Genomic DNA, 22,206 nt, shown 5'->3' with positions numbered 1-22,206 from the left:
CGTCAGAGCAGAACTTGAGCTGACCAGAGGGCCTAACCCTCTGTTAAGGGCATCAAAGTGTCTATAATCTATTTAAAAAATGACATTTCTACAATCACTGTCTTGTCATCACTGGACACACTTTAATACACAGATCAATATGAATGTATTAGTGACATTGCCATGTTTGTAAAAATGCATTTCAAGTGAAAATGTGTTTTAAATCTGACTTTACATATTTTAGCTTTTTCATTGAATTCATCGACCTGTAGATGAGAAGATTTAATTAGCCATCTGTAAATGCATCAGTGTCAGTTGTAATGCATTAAGTTCACTTAGCACAGACCATTTTCATTTCCCTCATAAATTATTCAGGGTGTTGTTGAGATTAATTATTGATGATCTAATATGCTATATAGTGTCTCTTTTGTTAAATGTTTATTTACTTGGACGGATGAATATGTTGCGTTTACACACTGTATACTGTGTCTTCTTAAAGGGGATTCTGGAAATGGGGGAAGCGAGCACTGGTACAAGCCTTTGGTGTGGTTCTGGATCTTGCTGGGCCTTGCCTACTTTGCCTCTATCCTGTCTATGATTGGTAACTGGCTTCGAGTTCTATCTAAGAAGACCAGAGCTGAGGTACTCCCCATTCTCATGTCTGTTTTTGATCACATCTCGCCCAGATTCCTTTCAATAATCTCTGTTTATATCCTCTTCTCAGATGGAAGAGCTTCGAGCCCACGCAACAGACTGGACTCAAAATATCCAGAACATGTCGGTGGACTTTCGCATTGCAGGGAAAATCGATGACCCCTTCAAACGGCGTCGACGAAAGCGCCGCCACGGCCCTCGCGTCCATGGTCACAGTGTGTCAGCTAACGGGGCCCCCGATGGTAAAGAGGAGCAGCGTGAGAGTCACACAGAGTCTGAGTCTTACTCTTCCTCCTCTTCCTGCTCTAATGAATCAGGGTCTGAATCAGAGTCAGACTCCCAGGCCACTCAGACGGAGCGAGTTCCCGGAGAAAAAACTGCAGCAGAGCCTAAAGAGGAGACGACTCTTCCAGATCCAAACCTGTCTCAGCCTCTGGACTACTTTGGGGAGAACCTGGCCTTCATCGATGAGTCTTCAGATGCCCAGAGTGGGAAACTACACTTAGATCCTCTGATTGATACTTCACAACCAAACTCTGCACGCCATCGTCCGGCCAGGAGGAGACGCCAAAGAAGACCTGTTCCCCCGAGAAGCCCCAAAATCAACCGCTCCTCAAACCCTGACAAGAAAGAACCCAATGGAAAACTAGTTCCAGCTGTGCCAGTAAAGCCTCAGGATTGAAGCTGATAACAGGTGCTCACACAAGTATCACCCTGAGAGATATGAGAGTAATTCTCAACGTAGGAATTAATGTGTATATGTACTGCTTACTTACAGACACTTAACATGTAAATGCTGCAGATGCCTTAGCCACTTGTGGTTTACTTTTAATGCATGCAAGTGTGTATGCCTCAATCAGAGATGATGATTTGTATGCCAATGTTCCCATTACTTTCTGAGGAGTGACTGCTCTCTACTGGGCCAAAACAGAAATGCACTTCTACCCCTCTCCACATGAGGGTTCCCGCCTTCTACTAATCCAGAAACAAGAAAGAGAGATAGGTAGTGAGAAGTGTCCACAGCGGTGTGGAGCTCCAGGTTGCTTTGGTCTGAGACAATAACACTTTAATCCTGCCAATCATTAAACGGGTACTCAAACAGGCTCTTGAATATTTTTGGTATGTAACAACTTTTTTTTATTCTGTGTACAACCATAATATTAGCATTCTGATGGCCAAATGCATGAATCCTATACTGAACTGCATATGTAATAAAGATGTGTTTACATAAAAGAGGCTGTGTGTGTTATATGCATGTTCAGGGTGTAAATCTTTCGGTATCTCCCAAACCAATGTCAGTTTCCGGGGGTCACAAACAAGTCATGGTGTTTAAAAACAACATTATCATTTCATCCAATAGGGCTAATTTTAAGATCTACTCCAGTCTTCTGTGCACTCATATTGGCGATTTGCAAAATTCTGGCAAGAAAGCAGATTACTTGAGAGTTTTTCAATTTCGTCATTTATTTATTTTTAAAAATAGAAATGCAACCCTTAGAAAAAATGTGAAATTTTTTCATGCTTAACACGCAAAAATAAACACATTGTTCTAAAAAGGTTTTCAGCGTTTCTCAATTCTCAGTGACTTGCAAAATAATGATAATAATGGTGTGTGGGTCACTGCCATCAATAGACATATCTAGCGTCTTTTGTAGGAAAAATAAACGACTTTGGGGAGTGTTCTGGATCAATTCAAAATTGTAGGAATCTTGATTCTTACATGAATAAATTTCCCCTCCCCCTCAATGTTTGGCATAGCATAACTCAGTTTCAGCCCATAAGCTTCTCTGGGAATCATGATGTTAACTGAACAAACATCATCTTTTATCCCATATGTCGGGTCAACATGTCAAACAGGGATTGAGCATAGTAAGGTGCATTAGGGAGTGCTTAATCACAATGAGGGTTTTAAATCTTTCTCCAGAGATCAAACACAGAAAACACAAATCTGGCTACAATGTATTCTCACTGCACCAGCAGCATACAGTGCCTCTATATGAGGATCATAGGTATGGACTGGAAAATGGTATCAGGTTTCATAGATGATTCAATAACTCATGTCAAATGTTCCTGGAGGTTTTATGGTCTGTGCTGGCGAAAAGGTGCTGCTCACAGAATCTGTCAGTCATGCTTCCTTTTATAGGTGATAGGCTGCAGCGATTATAGTGGTTCCAATCACCAGATTGATACGGTGGCCGACACTTCCATTAGAAGAAACACAATGCAATTTGAAAAACAATGTAAACAAAAAAACACAAACATTTTCACCAAATTGACAACACTTTATAATAACCGAACGTATACACGCACTCCGGTGCCTGCTGGGTGTTTTGAGCTTCTTCTATCATTTTTATTTGTATTTGCGGAATTTTGTATTTGCAGTGTTTCATTATGCATCACTTCTAGGAAACGCTGCGCATGTTTTGGCAAGTTGGTGAAGGTTTTTGTAAATGCTGCGCATGTGTTTTTAAGTTGGTGTTTTGTTGTGAAAATGCAGCATGTGGCTCTGAATCTTTGAATCTTGAATCTTTGAATTTGAGGTGTTTTTGCGGGCATTGCAGCACGTTTGCACGTGTCGGCCATCGTAGTTTCCACCAACAAATCACCTTGTTTGGCTAAATATGAAGAAGAATAGCTTTTCTCAAAGACAGAAGTCTTCAGCCATGCTTTCCCTGATGATGGCGCTAGAGGGAAATCAGAGATTAACAAAGTCATTCAAATTCATCCTCTAATCACAATGAAAGAAATATAAAGACAATCCATTAAAAGGTAGATAGTTCAGACAGAAGTGATGTCTGGCCGTGACCGGTATATCCCTAGAGAAACCCCAAACACCAGAAACAATGCCAGGCTTTAAAGTCATTCTAAACAATTAAAGTTGTTTCTCAATAAAGTTGAGCTTTTCTCAGGGTTTTGTCCGTAGTCCGAAATGCAGGCCTTACTTTGTGCACGGATAAAGAGGCGAGAATGTAGTCATGTGGAGGCAGGCCTTACACATGGTACAGGAATTGAAAGGCATGCATAAAGCACGGTATTGCAGATGTCCTGTATACATGCCCTTCAAATTGTCAATATGGCCCTTTTAGCATGTGCTGTTGGTCCTCAGTTGATCCATGTAAGTGATACGCTGCTGGAAACACTACCTTGGTAGAGGACAAACATGGTGCAGTGTCCGCAGTTCTTTTGTTGTCTGTATTTTCTATTAAAGAAAAGCTGCTGTTCTTCCGTGTCACAAAATATCAGATTCATAAATTGAAGTTGATACTAATTTTGAAATAAAAACCCTTCCATTCTGGGTAAATGGATGCAGATTTTCTTGTCTTTGAACACAGCCAGCAGATGGCATACACTGACACGTTTCCCTCTCTATGACAGAACAAGTCTAACTTATACTTCCATTGTCTTACGTTGTTCTTTAGTGACCTTCTTGATGATTTGAGATGAAACAAATTGCTCACTTTTTTTGACAAGTGAGCAAAATGTTATGGCGAGTGAGCAAAGTGTTTTTAAAGGAGACCAGTCATCTGCCCTTTAGAAATCTGACACTTTACTGCAAGATATGTAAAAAAGAGTAAAGGCAGCGTTCTGGCATTGCAATCAGGAAGTCAGCAGGCGGTGATGATGTGCTGTGGCAGTGGGTGACCTTTCAGTGGAGGACAACCACTCACTCAGCTGCTGGAACGTCATCAATGCCGCTGCTGCAGATCACTGTGCTGCCACTAGTTGGCAAATAACTGTGTCATAGTGTTTGTAGAGCTCATATAGAACACGCATGCAGTTTAAAGGGAAAATCCCCTCTATCTAGAATCCCAATAAGCTATTTCTGCAGTATACCACACTACAGATTTGCACAAGTGTGTCTTTCAGCTGTAGTAGAACAATTGCAGTTATCATGTCTATTAAATACAAATCAATGAGCAGCTCAATAATGGGGAAATTGTCTAATTCAAGAGCTTTATGCTGTCATGAAATTTGTCAAGTATGGGTCGTTAAGATATCAGATTTAAGCCACTTGATTACTGTGGCAACACATTTATTTTTGCTATCAGTAATTCCTCTTTAACTCTGTTTAAATTGTGCAAATTGTCTCTTTTTTGACAAATGAAATACATTTAAAATAAGAGTGCAGGTACTTTAACTGTAAAAAAAACAAAACAGTTACACATATGGATAGTGATATTTAAGAATATGTCATTTTATAAATATCCCAGTTATCATAAAAACCAGTATATCACAACATCTCGATTATCAATCCAAGATGCTCTGATCTCCAATTTAGTGAAACAACTGTCAAATGTCCATTTTTAGGTGAAATGCAATTTGGATATGTTAACTCTGACATAGAGCCTTCTTATTGCACCAGGATAAGCTGAAAGAGAAATGCTGTTATATCCTACACACCACCCCCCTTTTAGTCTACTATGCTAATGCTGATCAAGGTGTTCTTTTTATTAGTAAAGGTGGAGGCACTTATGTTATCCATGAGTCACTGATGCAGTGCTAGATGCTATTTGTGTATCACAAACAATGGCGTCTTGGTATTTATGAAGCCTATCAGCTGACACCTGTCTAAGGTCAGGACCTCCTGTAAGAAGCACCCTGGGGACCCCAGCTGTCTTTTACAGTATGTTTCTAATGTTCCCAGCTTGAATACACATCCACTGCCTTTCCCACTCACTGTCCTGAGTAAGTCCGAGTAAGTCCTGTCATGATGCACTAAATCTCCAACAAACCAAATTGGACAAGCTTTTGAGTGAATCTAATGAATATGGCCGGTTTGCCTCTAACAGGATGATAATGCAGACTCTGCACCAGTATGATGCAGCTCCGCAGAATTGCAGTGTCTGCAGCAGAGACTCAATGACCTTGCTTCAAGGTCGCAATGACACTGCCGTCAGTTTTTCCTCTCGTGCGCGCACCACGTAATAAAAAACTGTCCCGAGCTTACTGCACACACAGCCTGCATGTGACCAAATTGAAACACACACACACACACACACACACACACACACACACACACACACACACACACACACACACACACACACACACACACACACACACACACACACACACACACACACACACACACCACACACACACACACACACTGGTGTCCTGCAAATCTGATGGACACACACACCGCGAGGGAAGTGCAAGTGTGGCTTATTGGTTTAAACAGACTAGACTAACGTTTATTGGTCTATAATTAGATGGATAATGCTGGGCTCTGTGGGGAAATACTCACTTAGGCAATCCAAAGTATACCGTGGGCTGCTACTGTCTTTCCCTTTTTTCAAATCATTGTTTTCATGCCACTTCTTTTAATTAGTGCAAGGTTGTCAACTCTTCCGTGACAACTTCCCTCCTCTCGAGCCAGCTGTTACCAGGCATGTTAGAGATCGCAGGGGGGAGGGGGGGGGGGGGGGGACGACTGCCTATTTCGAGAAGCAGCAGGCTACCAAGTTAGAAAATAAACGTGCATTTAATTGTTGTTACAATAAACAGTAGTAGCATACACAAGAGATGTTTTAGACATGTTTGATGATGCCATTTTATTTTTGATAACGCATATGGCAAACCGACTTGAAAATAAAAAACATTATATATTTTTAATTCAAACTACTATCCCTTGATTATTTCCTCTTCTCATCCCATTGCAGTGATCCCCTGACCTCCTGTTTCTTGGCTCCTGTCCAAATAGTGTAGTGCTGGAGAGAGCCGGGTCAGTGTCACAAGACCAACAGCATGACAACATTTTCCATAGAGGTGTGCTGCAAGCGACATGTGTACCATTATTTTTCATTCTCTCTCCCCTAAAGCTTGTGGCATTGCCTTAATACAAATAAAAGTGTCTTTACAAAAGCCATTCTGATATTGAATGGAAGGTAAGGAAATACAAAAGCTAATACAATGAATAATAATGCCAATACATTGTACATGTATGCGTTGTATTCATGCCCCTGTGGGAATTTCATGTTTTTATTTATTTATATTGAACAGCTTTGGATTAGTGCTATGACACAACGGATTCAGCTGATGTGACACATTCTTCAGGCCGCCGGATCTTCATAAATAGGCTGTACCTGAGTATATTAAGAATAACGTTGACTGGGTCACATATATATATTTTTACGAGTTGCAGGCCTTTATTATAATGCTGATGACGCTGTTGGAAGGTGCGTACGGTGGGACGTAACGGAGACACAGCGGACGCAAATTGGACGGAGGGAGGAGGAAAGACACGGGATATAGGTGACGTCACGGCGCTGCCTCAAGCTAGCGAGCGGGAGCTAGGAAGAAACCGGAAGTTCCTTAGTTTGCCAAAATAAAAACGTGATTTGTGTTAATTTGAGATAAACCAGCAGTTATAGGATTCTGTGGAGCAATGTTGACATACATTTAGTAAATTACGAGTCCCTTATATCCGGTGTTGCATTTGCTTTAAGAGGTTAGCTTGCTCGCTAAATGTAAAAAGGTTTTCTGCGTCGAGTTTTATTTTTGAAACTTTTTTAATAACCGGATGTTCGGTGTTCCTCCTTGAAGTCTTGATGCTGAGGTCCAACTACAACCTCAGCGTTGGCAGGGGAAGACGATAATTTATAACGCCAGTGTACAGACCCGAGCAGTAGGATAAGACAGTGTGTCGCCGGTTGTTGTTACCGCCTCATTATCCGGTAACGTAGGGATGCTATGTGAGTCACCCTGCGAGGCTTGGACAGCGCCGTTGCATCGGTTAAACCGACCGTGGACTTGCCTGCCGCAAAGACTTGCCTGACTCCAGATTAAAAAAAAGGCAACAACCCTGCGATGTTTTTACATTTCCCAGTAAGTATGGCCAGCCTTACTAACCCTCACTGCAGAGATAGAGCATATCGTGTGTTCAGGTTGTTATTAATCTCTCTGCGGAGATGTCACGGTGTTAACGGGAGGCTGATGTGCACGCACGGTTCGCCTGGCAGAGCTAAATTCGCCTGGCCACGTTATTGGGGGTAGGGGGCACGATTCGGAGAATAAACATTTAGTATGCTGAATTGTGTAATCTCCCCCCTAAAAAAATATCCACTGACTCATTCCAACGAAAACACATGCTATAACACGGATGTCTAAAGCTGTACTCGTCGGTAAACCCCCCACAAAATGTCTTAAATCTGATGTCACTTATCGAGTAAATGAAGAATGCAGGGCTATTGTTGAATAAGATGCAGTCTTACAATTGTCTTTGTAGGTCCTCACTCACAATGTATGTAAATCCTGCATGGGCTGATAAAACTCGGCACTTCTCCCACTGTACACACTTTATTTATTGGTGTAATTCAACGCCCCCTAGTTATTATTCTTCCTGTTTTAACACACTGAACTATGAAAGATACCGAGCCTGCTGGACCAGGATTGAGGTCACTGATCTTAAGGCATAATCCACTATGGCAATTAACCTTTCACCGGTCCGAGATCAGTAGACAAGGTCACCCCTGGGTGCTGTTCTCGCTGCCTCCACAGCGCGCCGCATTCAAAAGCCTCTAACTGAGTTTATGTCCAGTCAGTGAGATGCACTATCAGTGACAGAGACTGGATGTACCTTAACAATATGATAAGAAAGCTTTGCAACCATTTAAAACGAGGGAAGGACTCACTGATATTTGTGTTGGGCAATTTAATTCAGAGATAACAATACCAGGAATTATTATAGTGTATAGCCTACCAATTAAGAATCCAGATCTACAGTGTTAATTCAAATGTATTGTCTTGTTTCAAAGGTCAGTTTTAAGTTCTGATCAGTTCAGATCAGCACATTTTTGTTTGTTTTGAAATATTAAAGATTCAGTTTGCTTTAAAAAAACAAAACAACTTAGCATACCAACGGTTTCATGCGGTTTAATTAAATTAAAACTGGTCTCTTTAATTATTTACAGATTGTTATCACCGAACTCCAGCTTATGACATTGCATGAGAGTGAAAGACAAGGTGTTGGCTTTACTCTGTCTGTCCTTCAAGCATTCCTGTAACTGTGACCTTTGGAGTGTGTCACGCAGCACAGGGGGGAGGGTACTCATGCAGCGTGCAGAAATCTGGATAGATACAGTGGAATATGTATTTTAAGAAGGGAAAGTCATTACTACGATCACACAAGACCTGCCAAACTAATTCCAATATATATGAGTACATCTGAAGATTAGCCCTGTAATAATTCCATTAATCTGATGCATACAACTCGTTCTCAGACGTTATGATGAGGCTGGACAATATGTACTGTACTGACTTACTGACCGTTAAAATGACAGATGCAGGAGGGACCTTGAAAAGTGACTTGGTTGTAAATTATGTGACGGCACTAAAATAAACCTTTGCTTACTTTGCAGGTGTCCTGATAACTGCAGACCTCAACCCAAAGCAGCATCACTTCTTAGTCACTAGACTTGCTCTTCATCTGGGAGTCACACGTGTATAATCTTCAAACTCCAGCTAAGCAAACAGGTAATTTTTTCACGTGACATTTAATGAAATATTGTGTTATATGCTTATATGCAACACGCGCTATGCCTGGTATTTGTAAAGGTCATTTTTATGATGGACTTTTAGCTGGCAGTGTAACAACTTTTTGGAAAAACATGCAGCCAAAAGAGGGATGTGGAGGAGGGAAATTCAGCCAAAAAGGAAAACTATTATGAAGGTTTTGGCTTCTCTTTTCATAATCTAAAATATTACGATGGGCTATAACAGAGTGCTTATCATTCTGTTGCAATCAACTCATGGGCATGTTGAAAGGAGGTCTGTGATTGCTCTGCAAATCTAAAAATGATACATGATGGAAAAGTTATGTATAAAGGGGAGAAAGTATCATTCCCTTCTTGAGAAGTAGCCTATAAATCAGTTTGAGAACATCCAAGAGAGGAGCAGTCAAATGATCAGTTGTGATTCCATAACTTTTACATTTATATATATATTTTTTGGGACATTCAATACATTTTTTCAAGCACAATCATAGTGTTTGCCTAACATTTGTAGGCTCAGAAGCCTGACATTTTCTAAATTCCAAAACAGATGTATGAAGGATATCTGACAGGTATTTTGACAGTTAGAGTGAGTGAAAACGTTGGATTCATTAGTCATACACTGGTATTAAATGATGACCCTGCCAGTCTGTTTAGTTATATGTCAAATGTAGAATTAGCACTGGAAATATTTATCCAAAATCACCTTTTATTCTATTTTATTTTTTACTAACATTTAGTTTATTTGACAGTCAAAGCTGGACAATACTGATGTTGGGTAACAGTGTAAAACTGTTTCCAGAGTGCTCCTTGACCTAATGTGTTTTAGCTTCAGTCCTATATCCCACCATTATCATGTACCAGCTGTTAGAGAAAGCCGATTGTATCCCGGCCCATCTCAACACACACAAGCTAGCAGGCGCTGGCAGTCTGGAAACCGATTTTCTATTGAACCTGTGCCATGATATCACACCTTGGAGAGACTTAAACTCTGTAGTAGTCTCCGTTATCAGGTAAGATGCAGCCTAGTCCGGGTTAGAGTGATAGAAATACACCTCGTCCCCAGCACGAGAGAGCTGGTCAGTCAGGATTAACGCTAGCTGCTGTTAGCCTAGTTAGCTAACCTGCGGTTGTCATAATGCTGTTTGTGAAGCTAATGCTAACGCTACTCAAATCATACTGGTACGTCAGTTTACAGTTCACACATGTGTATATGGAGAGTCAACACCATTAAGGCTAACCTCAGTTGAGAGTACTTACTGTTGAACCTGTTTTAAAATAGTTATAATGTCGTTATTATGGCTCGCCTTTGAACGTTTTCTGTACTGAAAACGATGTTCCCCATTTGCTAAAGGAGATGTGGAGCCGGCCAGTGGTGCACATGGTATGATTGTACTGTGCTTAAACTGTAAGGAGAACTAAATAACAGTATCTGGGCTCAGATAGTCCTGGTGTTGTTGGCCATTTACTGAGCTTGTAAACTCAGCCCAAACAAGCTAAACTTTAAACAGGCAAGGTTCGCTGTGACCCCCTTGCTGCTTGCCAAACAAGTCAAAGGGGGCAAACTCCATCCAACAACTACAGGGTTGGATTATCAGCTGCAGTAATACATATGATAAAGGCACACTTGGTTTGCATTGAGTGATTATATAACCTTTCTTCTCCTGGCTCAGTGTCTTGAAACCCACAATGCTAAAATTATTTCTCTACAGCTACACTTCCCTGTATTACATAATGTATTTTGTATAATGTAAAGCACAAGATAGACTTAGTTGATAGCAAATATAATTCCTCCTCCCATTTTTTTTTTCTCAGACTATCTTGAACCCAGTTTATATGCCTGTTTTCTAACAGCTTTGACAACCTCACAATCTCATTTTCATGTACATGCTCTGACTGAAGAATACAGGCAAAGTATTTGACAGATACGTTATGCAGTATGCAATGAGACACATAGAATTGTGTTTGTTCTTAGAGTTATATCAAACAAATGCTCTGATGTGAACGCATATGTGGATGTTAAGTTGTCACTAGAGGCCTGTTCATTATATACGAGTAATAACATTGTCCTTTAGCTTGGCACGGACAAAAAGCATATATACCACAGGTCAGGACGGCTGAGCTCTCATTGATTATTTACCATAAACTCTGATTGTTGGCTGATATTTTTGAGTCAGGGTAGTAGTTAATACGTTAAGAGCTTGCTTGTAAATTATCTTATATCTGGTCTATACAGGTAACGTGGTATTAACCCACACCATTAGGTATATAGAATACAACTGGATAATGTTGTCTTTGTGGGCAGGGTTAGGGATTGGAGCGTTGACCGTACACAATGCATTTTAAATATTGCAACACTTGGTAAATATTATATATATGGGCTGCAACCACAGTAGTGTATCAGCCACAACTGATAAAGGAGTGAAACATAAATTGGTTCGGGAATAGCGGTGTACTGCCAGGGTTTACACATGAGAAAATCACAAGTTACTTTCAGGTCTTAACTGGATTGAGGCTATTTAGGCCGCAGGGATCGTCTCCACACAGTGGAACAAGAGGATGAGCAGTTGAGCCAGGAGACCCTTGGCACACACTGCAATTAATGCCCCTCTGTTTATCCCCTTTTATCCTTCTACCCTGATCATTTAAGGGCTGCTGTCAAAGTCAAATCAACAACAATTTCATCTACATGAAAGCTGCGAAAATAATTGATCAATCAGTTAGATGTCTACTTTTTAATTTGTTTGATTACATTTTTTCAACATTCTTGGATTATAGCCTCCTGAAGGTTAATATGTTTTTATGTGACTCCTCAGTCAGAGACAAAACAAGTCATTTGAGGATGTGTACTTGGGCTTTGGTAAACCACTGATGTCCATTTAATATACTACATGTCAAAGAAAGCAAGTTTTTAGCCTTATTATCTCATTTATAAAAGATACATTACATGTTACTTGTTAGACGCTTTTATCCAAAGCGACGTACATACTCAATACTGTGGACAATCCCCACAGGAGCACTTTGGGGTGAAGTGTCTCAGGGACACAACGACATGCTGACTGCAGTGGGGTTTGAACCTGTGACCCCCTGATCCCAACACCAAGGCTCTATCCACTGCGCCACACGCCTCAGACACAATGTATGATTGACATTAAGTCGCAATCTTAAAAGCATGAACCCAATTACTCTGGGCAAACTAACCACTCACATTGTTTTGGCTTTGCATTTTGTTGAGGAAGGTCATCATAACTGTGCTTCACTTAATTAAATAATTTCATTTAATCGTCATAATAATCTTCTTACTTCAACCAAAGTCTACTTTTGGGCAGCATTTTAATCGATTGAATTCAATCATTAAGCCTTCTTTACCAAGATTTGGACATGTATGGCAATCTTGACCTCCAAATCCCAGCTGTCTGTCTGAGATTTGGAAATGCAAGGATTTACTGATAGATTTAGAGAAAACATGTGATGGAAAAGATTCTTCTCGCCACTGCAGTGCTGCAATTGGGCCACCGGTTTCCTCATTTAAGGAAGTATGGCTGCAATGTATATATTTGTATTTATAATTCTGGTATCATAAGCCTTTGGTGTGCCTTTTTATTTGGATTTGTAAACATACTACATGCACAATTACTTTTAAAAAGGCACACTCGTGCAATCACAAGTATTTATTGTGCATGTCTGTAATTACATTGAGAACTACAGACAGCCGTTGGCAGGCGAGCAGGATGCCGCAGTACTCATACTGCCTTACTTGAAGTTATGTCTCTGAATAGGGAAGAGCGGTCACTGTTTATGAGCAGAGCGACCTTCATCCAGTCACCTTGGCTATTTTAATGTCCACAAGAGTCCCAGACAAAGACTTCACGCTGTGGGGATGAATCGAGGGCTGTGCAGTTTTCCTTTGAGCGAGAACGGTTATGCTTCGAGTTTAAGATGTTTTTGAAGCCTAACTGAGGTAAAAACTAGAGTTGTGTTAAAGAACTAGAGAGGGAACAAGCAACTCTTTTGTCTTGTTAGCATGCTGATTATGCAGAATCAAAATGTTTCATGCTTCCAGCTAAGAAAACTGCCCATGATATTAAACTGACATAAGCACACGTTTCTTAATCATAAGTCTTTTGGGGAAGATAGGAGTAGGTCAGTTGGGCTTAAACTGAGCAAAGACGTTGGTCTGAAGGCATAGGAGTTGTTGTTTTACTGCGGGTGTTACTGTCACGTTACAGCATTCCCAGTTCAAATATTAGCTTATCATTGCTGCTCTGTGTGTTTTACTCTCTCATACTTTGTCTACTCTCAATATACTGTACTTATATATGGATAAACTAAATGCATTGGTGCAAACAGTAATGATCAGTTTAAAAAGGCTAAAGGTTCACGTCGTAGGCAATGGTGGGGTCCCGTAGCACTCTCTTACTCTCTCTTTTAGTTTGAAGAGGCCAAAAAGGAAAATAAATCAGACTGAACAAATGAATTGCAGTGATTGCAAATATGAAACTGACTCCCATAAGATTGATTCAACAACATTTAGAAAATATTAGATTGCATTTACTTTTTGCTGGTCGACACAATCATAATCTGATCTTTGCCAAGTGTTTACCATTCAACGTGTAATAAATGTAAAGGTAAACGGTTGTATTCACTTAGTATTTTTTTCATTTTTTCCCCTCTAGGCATCATGTCTTCCAGGGAGCGCCGCTCAGACGTCTACATAAAGGCAGAACCGAGCAGTCCGGAGGGGGGCGGGGGGGGCCGCAACAGCCCTGGCGGGGCCTCCTCGGACTCCTCTCAAAGTGGAGGTGGAGGAATCAGAGGAGACGGCGTTAAACGTTACTCGCCGCCACTCTACACACCGGCCCTGCGTTGCCACTTCAAAGACGAGGGGGGGGATGGGGCAGAGGAGGGCTCCACTGGAAATGGAGCAGGGCGATGCAAGTATGCCCTGAGCACGCTACCCAAGAGGCTGTGCTTAGTATGCGGGGATGTGGCCTCAGGTTACCACTACGGCGTGGCGTCCTGTGAGGCCTGCAAGGCATTCTTCAAGAGAACCATCCAAGGTGTGTGTCGTGGTGAGGTTTTAGAGTAGGCAGTTTTCTATTATTCTATTCAAGGCTTTCCTTAAGGTATAATATGTTGCATTGTTGGTTGCTGCTTGTAAACACACCATTCAAATAAGCCCAATTGTTCATGCATGTTACATTTGTGAGCACAAAAAACACATCCTCACATCCTCTGGAAGGTGCCCAATTTGGATTGAATACAACCAAAGAGCATACTTCATCCTGCTGTGGGCTCTGTGTGTGTGTGCTTGTTTGTGTTGGCAAACTAACACACACACAGGAGTACACAGCAAAATAGACATTAACACTGTACCTGCAGAATAAGGACCCACATCACATACTAAACATGTTAATCTTTAACATGTCTCAGTATAATGTCGTACCCCCCCTGGCTAATGCATGGTCTGTTAAACAAAACATTTTGACAATTGCTTTTTTGCCATGATTGCCAACTTGAGCACCTTGTATGTTTTAAAATATCAGTAAGATTCAAGAAATTCAACGAGTACGTTTTCATTGAAATACAATTCTCATTCATACTTCTTATTTCTTGTTCTGTTCTTCTGTTAAGGAAACATTGAATACAGCTGTCCTGCATCGAACGAGTGCGAGATCACAAAGAGGCGCAGAAAGGCTTGTCAGGCATGCCGCTTCACAAAGTGCCTCAAAGTAGGCATGCTGAAAGAGGGTGAGTGTTCAGACTTTGATATTATAGCTTTGTGTGGATCTTTTAAATATGGTAAATGTTTAATCTATTCTTTCCCTATGCAGGAGTTCGTCTTGACAGAGTCAGAGGAGGAAGGCAGAAGTACAAAAGACGTCCAGAGGTGGAGAATGCAACATACCAGAGTGCCCCTCTACCACTGACGAAGGAGAGTGAAAAAGGTGGGATTCATTTCCCTGTCTTGTGATTTGTTTTGAAGCGACAGCCCTGGCATGAGGCATCATTGTTTCCGTCTATCAGTTTTTCTGTCTGTCCGTCACATCTGTCGCATCCTGGTGGACTAGATAAATCAGGAAGGCCAACAGGGATTATCTTTAATTTAACGTCCACTTGAACTCGAGTTTAACTGATTACAGTTTGGTGTTCAAAGGTCAAGGTCACTTTTGAGCACACAACATGTCTTATGGGAAAATAATGATGTAGTGATGATGATGTAGACAGACGTGGATGTAAACTGTTGAGACTGGTTGGCAAAGGCATGAAATCACCAGGGAATCATTTTAGTGTATTTTTTTTTGTTTTGCAAAAGGCGTCTTGTCAATTGATGGTGTGCCGGCAAGTTTAATGTACCTACAAACTAAGCTTGCTGCCGGGAGCATGCAGAAAACATTAAACAATATGATTGCATTATTAAACACTGCCCTCTGCTGCCAAGAAAATTGATCATTGCAAATCTTTGCTTTTTATCTGAGCTGATTTGCACCAATTTAGATCTACTATCCTAAAGGATTTACATAAATATGCCTGAGGAGTTAAAATCTCTCTGTTGTCCTCATAGACGTAAGAATAAGTGTGTGATAGTATAAGAATCAAAACTCTGTATTTATCCCCGGGTTAAATTAGGTTGCTCCATTTGGATTCAAGTATAAATCAAATGAAAAACTAAAGATCTTTACATAAACATAAGAAGTTGAAGGAGTAATGTGTAATATATAAAATAAAGAATACAAATGTATATAAACATAATGAATTCAAGTAAAAGTCATAAAGCCTTGCCGTATGAATACAGTGCAGTTTATATACCATTTACAGTGTAGCATGTCGCAAACAAGGTTTTAGTTTTGAGTTGCTACCTTGGTGCAGTGTGTCTGTGTATGTATGAACATTATCTGTGCCTTTTGTCTCCCTGTGTCTTACCTGTGCATCATTTGAATGTTTTGTTTTGTTTTTGTGGCGTAGGTTCCTCCAGCATCATTGTGTCCCACCTTCTAGTGGCAGAGCCCGAGAAGTTATTCGCCATGCCCGACCCCCTGCAGCCCGACACAGCCCAGCGCACGCTCACCACCCTGTGTGACCTCGCGGACCGGGAGCTGGTCGTCATCATCGGCTGGGCCAAACACATTCCTGGTAGGAGACACAGGGGAGGAGAGGCTGGGTGGCATGGCAGCGGGGGCAGAGAGATCACATCTGGCATGTTTCATCCAGACAATGACTTAGGAAACCTAACAAATACACTTTTGTACATCTGGATTGATTTTTGACAGAACTGGAATGTAATTGGCAGATATGAACCTGATACTGATGGCTGAGAAGCCTAAATGATAGGTTCAACAAAATGAATAAGTAAAACTAAATGTCAGCTGACAGTTGAGTCACCAGTAGGCCTCTCACTATACCTACTTTTGTTGGACGGTTTAACGTCCCAGGAATATAGTATTATCATTTTAAGACCATTTTATTTCTCTAATATACTCATAATCTAAAATGTTCAGACATAAGAATTGGAAATGTGAAGAAAAGTATTTATTTTATTCTAAATAAAATCAAAATAAACCACCCAACCAAAACACCAAATGAATTGGACTCTCCTACTCTGTCTTAATAATGGTAGGGAATACCCTGCATGTCGGCCTAAATGTTAGTGACATCTCATGTAAACAAACACACAACAGCCAATATCCAGGTCAGGAAACCCAATCGAGGTCATGTCCATTTATCATACGATACGTCAATAACCTAATTATTGTGACAGGCCTAACCATCAGCTGCCTACAGTATGTAACCCATTATCATTCTACCAAACAAAGTGCTTGCAGAAATGTGAACCTGTTGCCAGTTAGCCTATAGTCTAAGTTTATAACTAACTGTCCGTCTCTTCCTCTGCAGGCTTCCTGTCGCTGTCCCTGGCAGACCAGATGTCCGTGCTGCAGTCCGTGTGGCTGGAGGTGCTGGTGCTCGGCGTGGCGTACCGCTCGCTTGGCTGTGAGGACGAGGTGGTGTTCGCCGAGGATTTTGTCCTGGACGAGGAGATGTCCCGCGTTGCTGGACTGACGGAGCTAAATGCAGCTATTAGTCAACTCGCTCGCCGCTTCAGGTCACTAAACGTGGACCGGGAGGAATTTGTCATGCTAAAAGCCATCGCACTCACTAACTCAGGTACTACTAGTGGTATTATTTATCACATCAGAGCCTTGTTAATGTATCCGTTCTGTCTCTCGCTTAATATAATATTAGCCTTATTAACGGTTAGTGCTCATCGTCTCTGCTCACAATTTTCCTCCACACAACTAAGTGCAATATTGATTTGAAAAACGACACCCCCTTTCCTGTTTGTTAGGAACATTATTAGGTCGTTTTCTGGTTTAAACTAATGCAGTCTATTACAGCAGCTAAGCAATTACCTTTACCATCATGAAGGTTTTTGTTGAAACAGTTTCAGAGTGATATTCATTTAACTTCACAATCATTCTGAAGTCTGCAGTTTGCGGTGCTGCAGTTTTATTATGAGAACAGTTCGTATTGAATAATCAAAATGATTCACCCTCGATCGCAAAGATTGAATCATCCACGGGGAGATTTAAGTAGAGAAGGCATTGTCTCTAGGATTTATCGTAGTTGAAATCGAGGAGATATTATAGGCCTGATCAGACTGGTCATTACTTGATTTTTGGGTTGTGGTTTACCGAGAGGAGTTTTTAAATATTTAGTATACCCTCTTTGATATAATCTTAACATGATGCAGTTTAACATCACCACAAAACACAGACACCAAACTGACCCAAAAAGTTCAATTACACCTCTGACACAGTTTAAACACAAATGTAATACATTTAGCTAGATGTACAAGCTAAACTAGGAACTACTGTAAGTGTATACTTTCCTATCTTACGCATGGTGTGACAATGAAGAATATGTATGTCCTTCCATTTGTGAGTAGCTGGTGGCAACACAATGAGTGGATTAGCTGGAAGGAGTTGGCATGACAACAGGAGAAAGATCTTGTATTGTTAGGAATACCTAGTGCTTTTTTTAGTTTCAGTTTTTAGGCGATTGTATTGCAAAGTATGGCAATATTACATCTATACACAAAGGGCAAGTATCGATCGTTTATTATATAAATGATATTGCTGATACAAGTTCAAATGAACTTAACATCAGATAAATGAGATGTCTACATTAGTTCAGACAAAGCGGTTCAAACGCTCCCTGTGCTGGGTGTCCTCTTTGTAAGCAGGAAATCCCACACCTATGCTCTGCAGGGGGTATGCACAAAAGGTAGACCTGGCAGAATGCACACAGACCCCCACTCACTAACTGCAGTGTTAACTTGCCTTTCATCTTACACAATATCTTTCTTTTTTAAAGATTACAAGTCAATTGCCATGACAGGAAGAACAAATCTAATCTAAAATGATATGGAAAAACAAGAGAATGTTGACTAACAAGTTTAATTTGCAGTTTTGCATTTATAAGAATATAACTTATCACACTACTATACATATGGAAGATGTTTTGAAATCGCAATAATGTATGGCGACAAGTATCTTGAGGCCCGTTATTACGTCCTCCCCTAATGATGAAGGCAAAATACAATAACATTATTGCTAATGGTCTTCTTGGCAGGCAGACATGTTATTGTAAAAACATCCAGTGTTGATTCGAGTGCATTAGCTGTTGAAAGGTCACAAGCCTGGACCTGTATGTAGTCATAGAGATTCACTAAAGGTTACTGTCAACAGCAGATCATGCTACCTGCTCCACTGTTTGGTCTGTAAATAAAGGTTGCCTTACGTTTGTATTTGTTGTGAGTAACAGGGCAAAAGAAGCTCTTTTTGAGAAAATGTAAACCCCCGACACATTGCTTTACCATGTGCTCCCTGCTGTTCTGTCAGACTCTGTTTACATCGAGGACATGGAGGCTGTGCAGAAGCTGCGGGACCCTCCTCCACCAGGCCCTGCTGGAGATGGAGTGTCAGCGGCGCCCGGACGACGCCCAGCGCGCCGGACGCCTCCTTTTAACATTGCCCCTCCTCCGACAGACTGCCGGTCGCGCCCTTACCACTTTCTACAGCATCAAGACCCGTGGTGGTGTACCCATGCACAAACTATTCCTGGAGATGCTGGAAGCCATGATGGACTCTCCCTAGAGCGGCAAGCAGCAGTGAATAGGATGCAGAGAAAGACCCAACAGAGATCTAGCCCTGAACAGTGGACGTGTGGTTTGTGAGGAAGATTTTAATAGAGAATGTATAATGAGGGAAATGGTCCTTTCTTTCCCTTTTCCCATAGACTACATGAAGAAAGGAAACAAATGAGAAAATAAAAAAGCTCATGTCCCTAGATGGGAATAAAGAATGAGATGTAACTGCCACACTTTGGTAAAAGGCTCCGACATCAAAGTGAGAAAACATTTAATGTGAATGCCTCAGTACGAAAAACAATTGTCATGTTATGTTCCATCATAGCATCGATCTGCATTTGCATAACCACTGAGGAACAACAGAAAGGTACCCGAGAACAGACTGCAAACATGTTGCTTTTGAACTCTTTCAAAATAAAGCAACATGCAACGAAAGCCATAACAACATATCCGGCGAAAGACTTTGAGGGTCCAGTAAAGGGGCAGATTGACATGCACATGGAGTGCTTGTATTTAATATAGTTTAGTGTGCCGTTGTAGGCAAATTCATAGGAATTACTTGCAATATGTTTAAAGCAATATAATGACTCAATTGTTGTTTGTCACATTTAAAATGTGGATAAAATGGTAGTTGTGTGAGTATACCAGTAGTCCTCCACTTTCCAGACCCCAAGTGCTCATTTTTTTTAAAGAAACAAAAAGCACGTTGGGGGTTAAAATCTGGATTTGGGAACCACTGATGTACAGAGTAGGTGCAGCTTTCTTTATAAAAGGTTGTGCAATTGTTTTGAAGTGGACGAGAAGTGCATATGAAGGTCACAGAAAGATTTACGTGGAAGGTTACATATTCGGTGTTGTTTGTAAATCGGCACACAAAAAAACTGGCTTCGATACAAGCAAGCGTGTGCGTTAGTGTGCAGTCTAAACCAATGAGCTGAGATCAGGGAAGGACACTACTCTTTGACATTAAAGTTTGGCAACAACAGTGCTAAGAACTGAAATGCATATGCCTCATCCGCTCATCATTTTTTTATATACAATCCTCCGTTAGATCTAACCACCATTTCTGACGTCAGTGTTGTTCAGAAATAATGGTCTGACCTATTTGATTTATGGGCTATACCTTCTAACACTAACCCTGGTGTATGATATGCATTTTCTGCAGTCGTGAAGAACGTTGCATAAAAGATCTCCATTGTTTCAACGACAGATCGCTCCTTTGTGTACGGACAGTTCCAACTTTAACTTGCAAGTGCCCACAACGGGCTCAGGACAACAAGAAACGCAACATCTTCCTTTTGGGTGTTGTCGGGCAACATCCTGAAAGTCCTACTCATTGATCAGCAAGTTTGTATACCTACAATAGAAGTGATCACTGCAGTAAGCTTCACATGCAATGCAAAGCTACAGTATCTGATGTCAAGATCAGATATGATATTTAGTGGCCATACGGGCCGTTCATCTTTCGGCCATGTACAGTTCCATTTAAAGAAACAAACATGCAATTTATAGTGGAAGATAATAAAGCCAGCAAATGTGATCCGAACCCTCCCCCCCCCATTACAAAATATGTGTGCAGCTTACAGTGTTCTAACATTTGTAAAGACTTGAAACTTACTTTTTTCATACATTTTCCTTTCTAGGATTTAAGGGTATTTTATTTACATTGTGACATTGTTGTGGGTTTGGTATTGAAATGACGCATTCTATTCAGAACGATATGAATTGTTTTAGTTTCGTAAGCAGTTGTGCATTTTCTGAAGCTGATTGTCATTTGAGGGATCAATTTACATGGCTCTATAGATTTAGCGGCGGGCTACAGAGGGCTACCTCAGGAGGCAGTGGAAAGCCAGATGGCCAAATAACTGTGGAGACAAACGTAACTATTGATCTTTGGATTTGTCATTTTAAATTTGAACATTGGGTTTATTGAATGTCTTTGAGTTGCAAACAACACCTGCTATTGGTTATTACTTTGTTTTTATAACTTTAAGTTGTAAATGGCTCATTAATCTTGCTTTATAGGATGCCCCATGGTACTAGATGCGGGTACAGTTTCACAAGAATAATGATGCAGCTCAAAAACACTGGAGTTCATAAATGGCAGTAAATAGTTCTACTTTTAACACACAGGTGTTAAATCAAGGACACTGAGTTACCGGTTTGTCTTGGTGTTCGTAAGTTACAGCTTACATGTTCATCTAGCAAACAATGTAAAATAAAAGCCTGGGTCAAATTAGAGCTGATAAAAACTCAATCATACATACAATAATAGATGATTTATTGGCATACGAATATTTCTTGGGTGTGGAGGGTTAGAGTGAAGGCAGGGTCATATGCAGTGTCACTGTTAAAATGTTAAAGTCCTTTGTAGTTTTAATAAATATGTGCGCATAAATATAAATGAGCAATACAATAAATTACCAAACCTCACACATTTCCTTGTATAGCCACAGTGTACATTTAACATTGCCAGTTATAATGAAGCATAGCTACTTAACGTTATATTATTTAGAAGTTCAAATCAATGTTTGTATTTTGAAAGACTATTTAAATGATTAAATTCTATTTTTTACTCAATTTACTGTCGTTTGTTGACACTGCTTTATTTTTGTGTGTGATATTGGCTGTGAATATCTGTGTGTAGTTTTTTTCCCTTTCATTTAGATAAACCAGTTTGATGTCCTTGTCTAAACATGTCCACATACAAATCACTGTGAAAAAAGTGAGATCTTCCACTGTCTGACGCAACGGGGAGTGGATTATTGTAGGTGCTTTGTGTTGTGTAATAAATGGACACACCTCCACCACACATCATCGGTCTCATCTCTCCCTGTGTGTATTTATGTATGGGTGTTTGTGTGTGTATTGGATGGGGGACTGTTAAAACTGTCAACTTCATAATTAAAACATTTTTGACCATGCAGTGCACAT

The 22,206-nt window shown here is 40.6% G+C and overlaps 2 protein-coding genes across 2 annotated transcripts in view; both read left to right on the top strand.

Moving 5' to 3' along the window:
- The window catches only part of LOC117552905 (potassium channel subfamily K member 4), a 44,427-nt gene extending 42,594 nt beyond the window's left edge, over nt 1-1,833 (top strand). The window contains exons 8-9 of the mRNA XM_034226586.1: nt 479-621; nt 704-1,833. Of these exons, the coding sequence (XP_034082477.1) occupies nt 479-621; nt 704-1,315 (755 nt within the window). The 3' untranslated portion in view covers nt 1,316-1,833. The remainder of the gene's footprint in view (nt 1-478; nt 622-703) is intronic.
- A 5,358-nt stretch (nt 1,834-7,191) lies between these two features.
- Nucleotides 7,192-22,198, top strand: esrra (estrogen-related receptor alpha). The gene is given in 9 exon segments (XM_034226682.1): nt 7,192-7,461; nt 8,994-9,108; nt 13,802-14,185; nt 14,760-14,876; nt 14,960-15,073; nt 16,092-16,259; nt 17,019-17,288; nt 19,025-19,071; nt 19,073-22,198. Coding segments are annotated over 7 exon segments (1,302 nt in total). The 5' UTR covers nt 7,192-7,461; nt 8,994-9,108; nt 13,802-13,806; the 3' UTR covers nt 19,280-22,198.
- Nucleotides 22,199-22,206: the final 8 nt, after the last annotated feature.

The sequence above is a fragment of the Gymnodraco acuticeps genome, unplaced genomic scaffold (assembly GCF_902827175.1).
Source record: "Gymnodraco acuticeps unplaced genomic scaffold, fGymAcu1.1, whole genome shotgun sequence".
Taxonomy (NCBI): domain Eukaryota; kingdom Metazoa; phylum Chordata; class Actinopteri; order Perciformes; family Bathydraconidae; genus Gymnodraco; species Gymnodraco acuticeps.
This window is presented reverse-complemented; position numbering and strand designations above follow the sequence as displayed.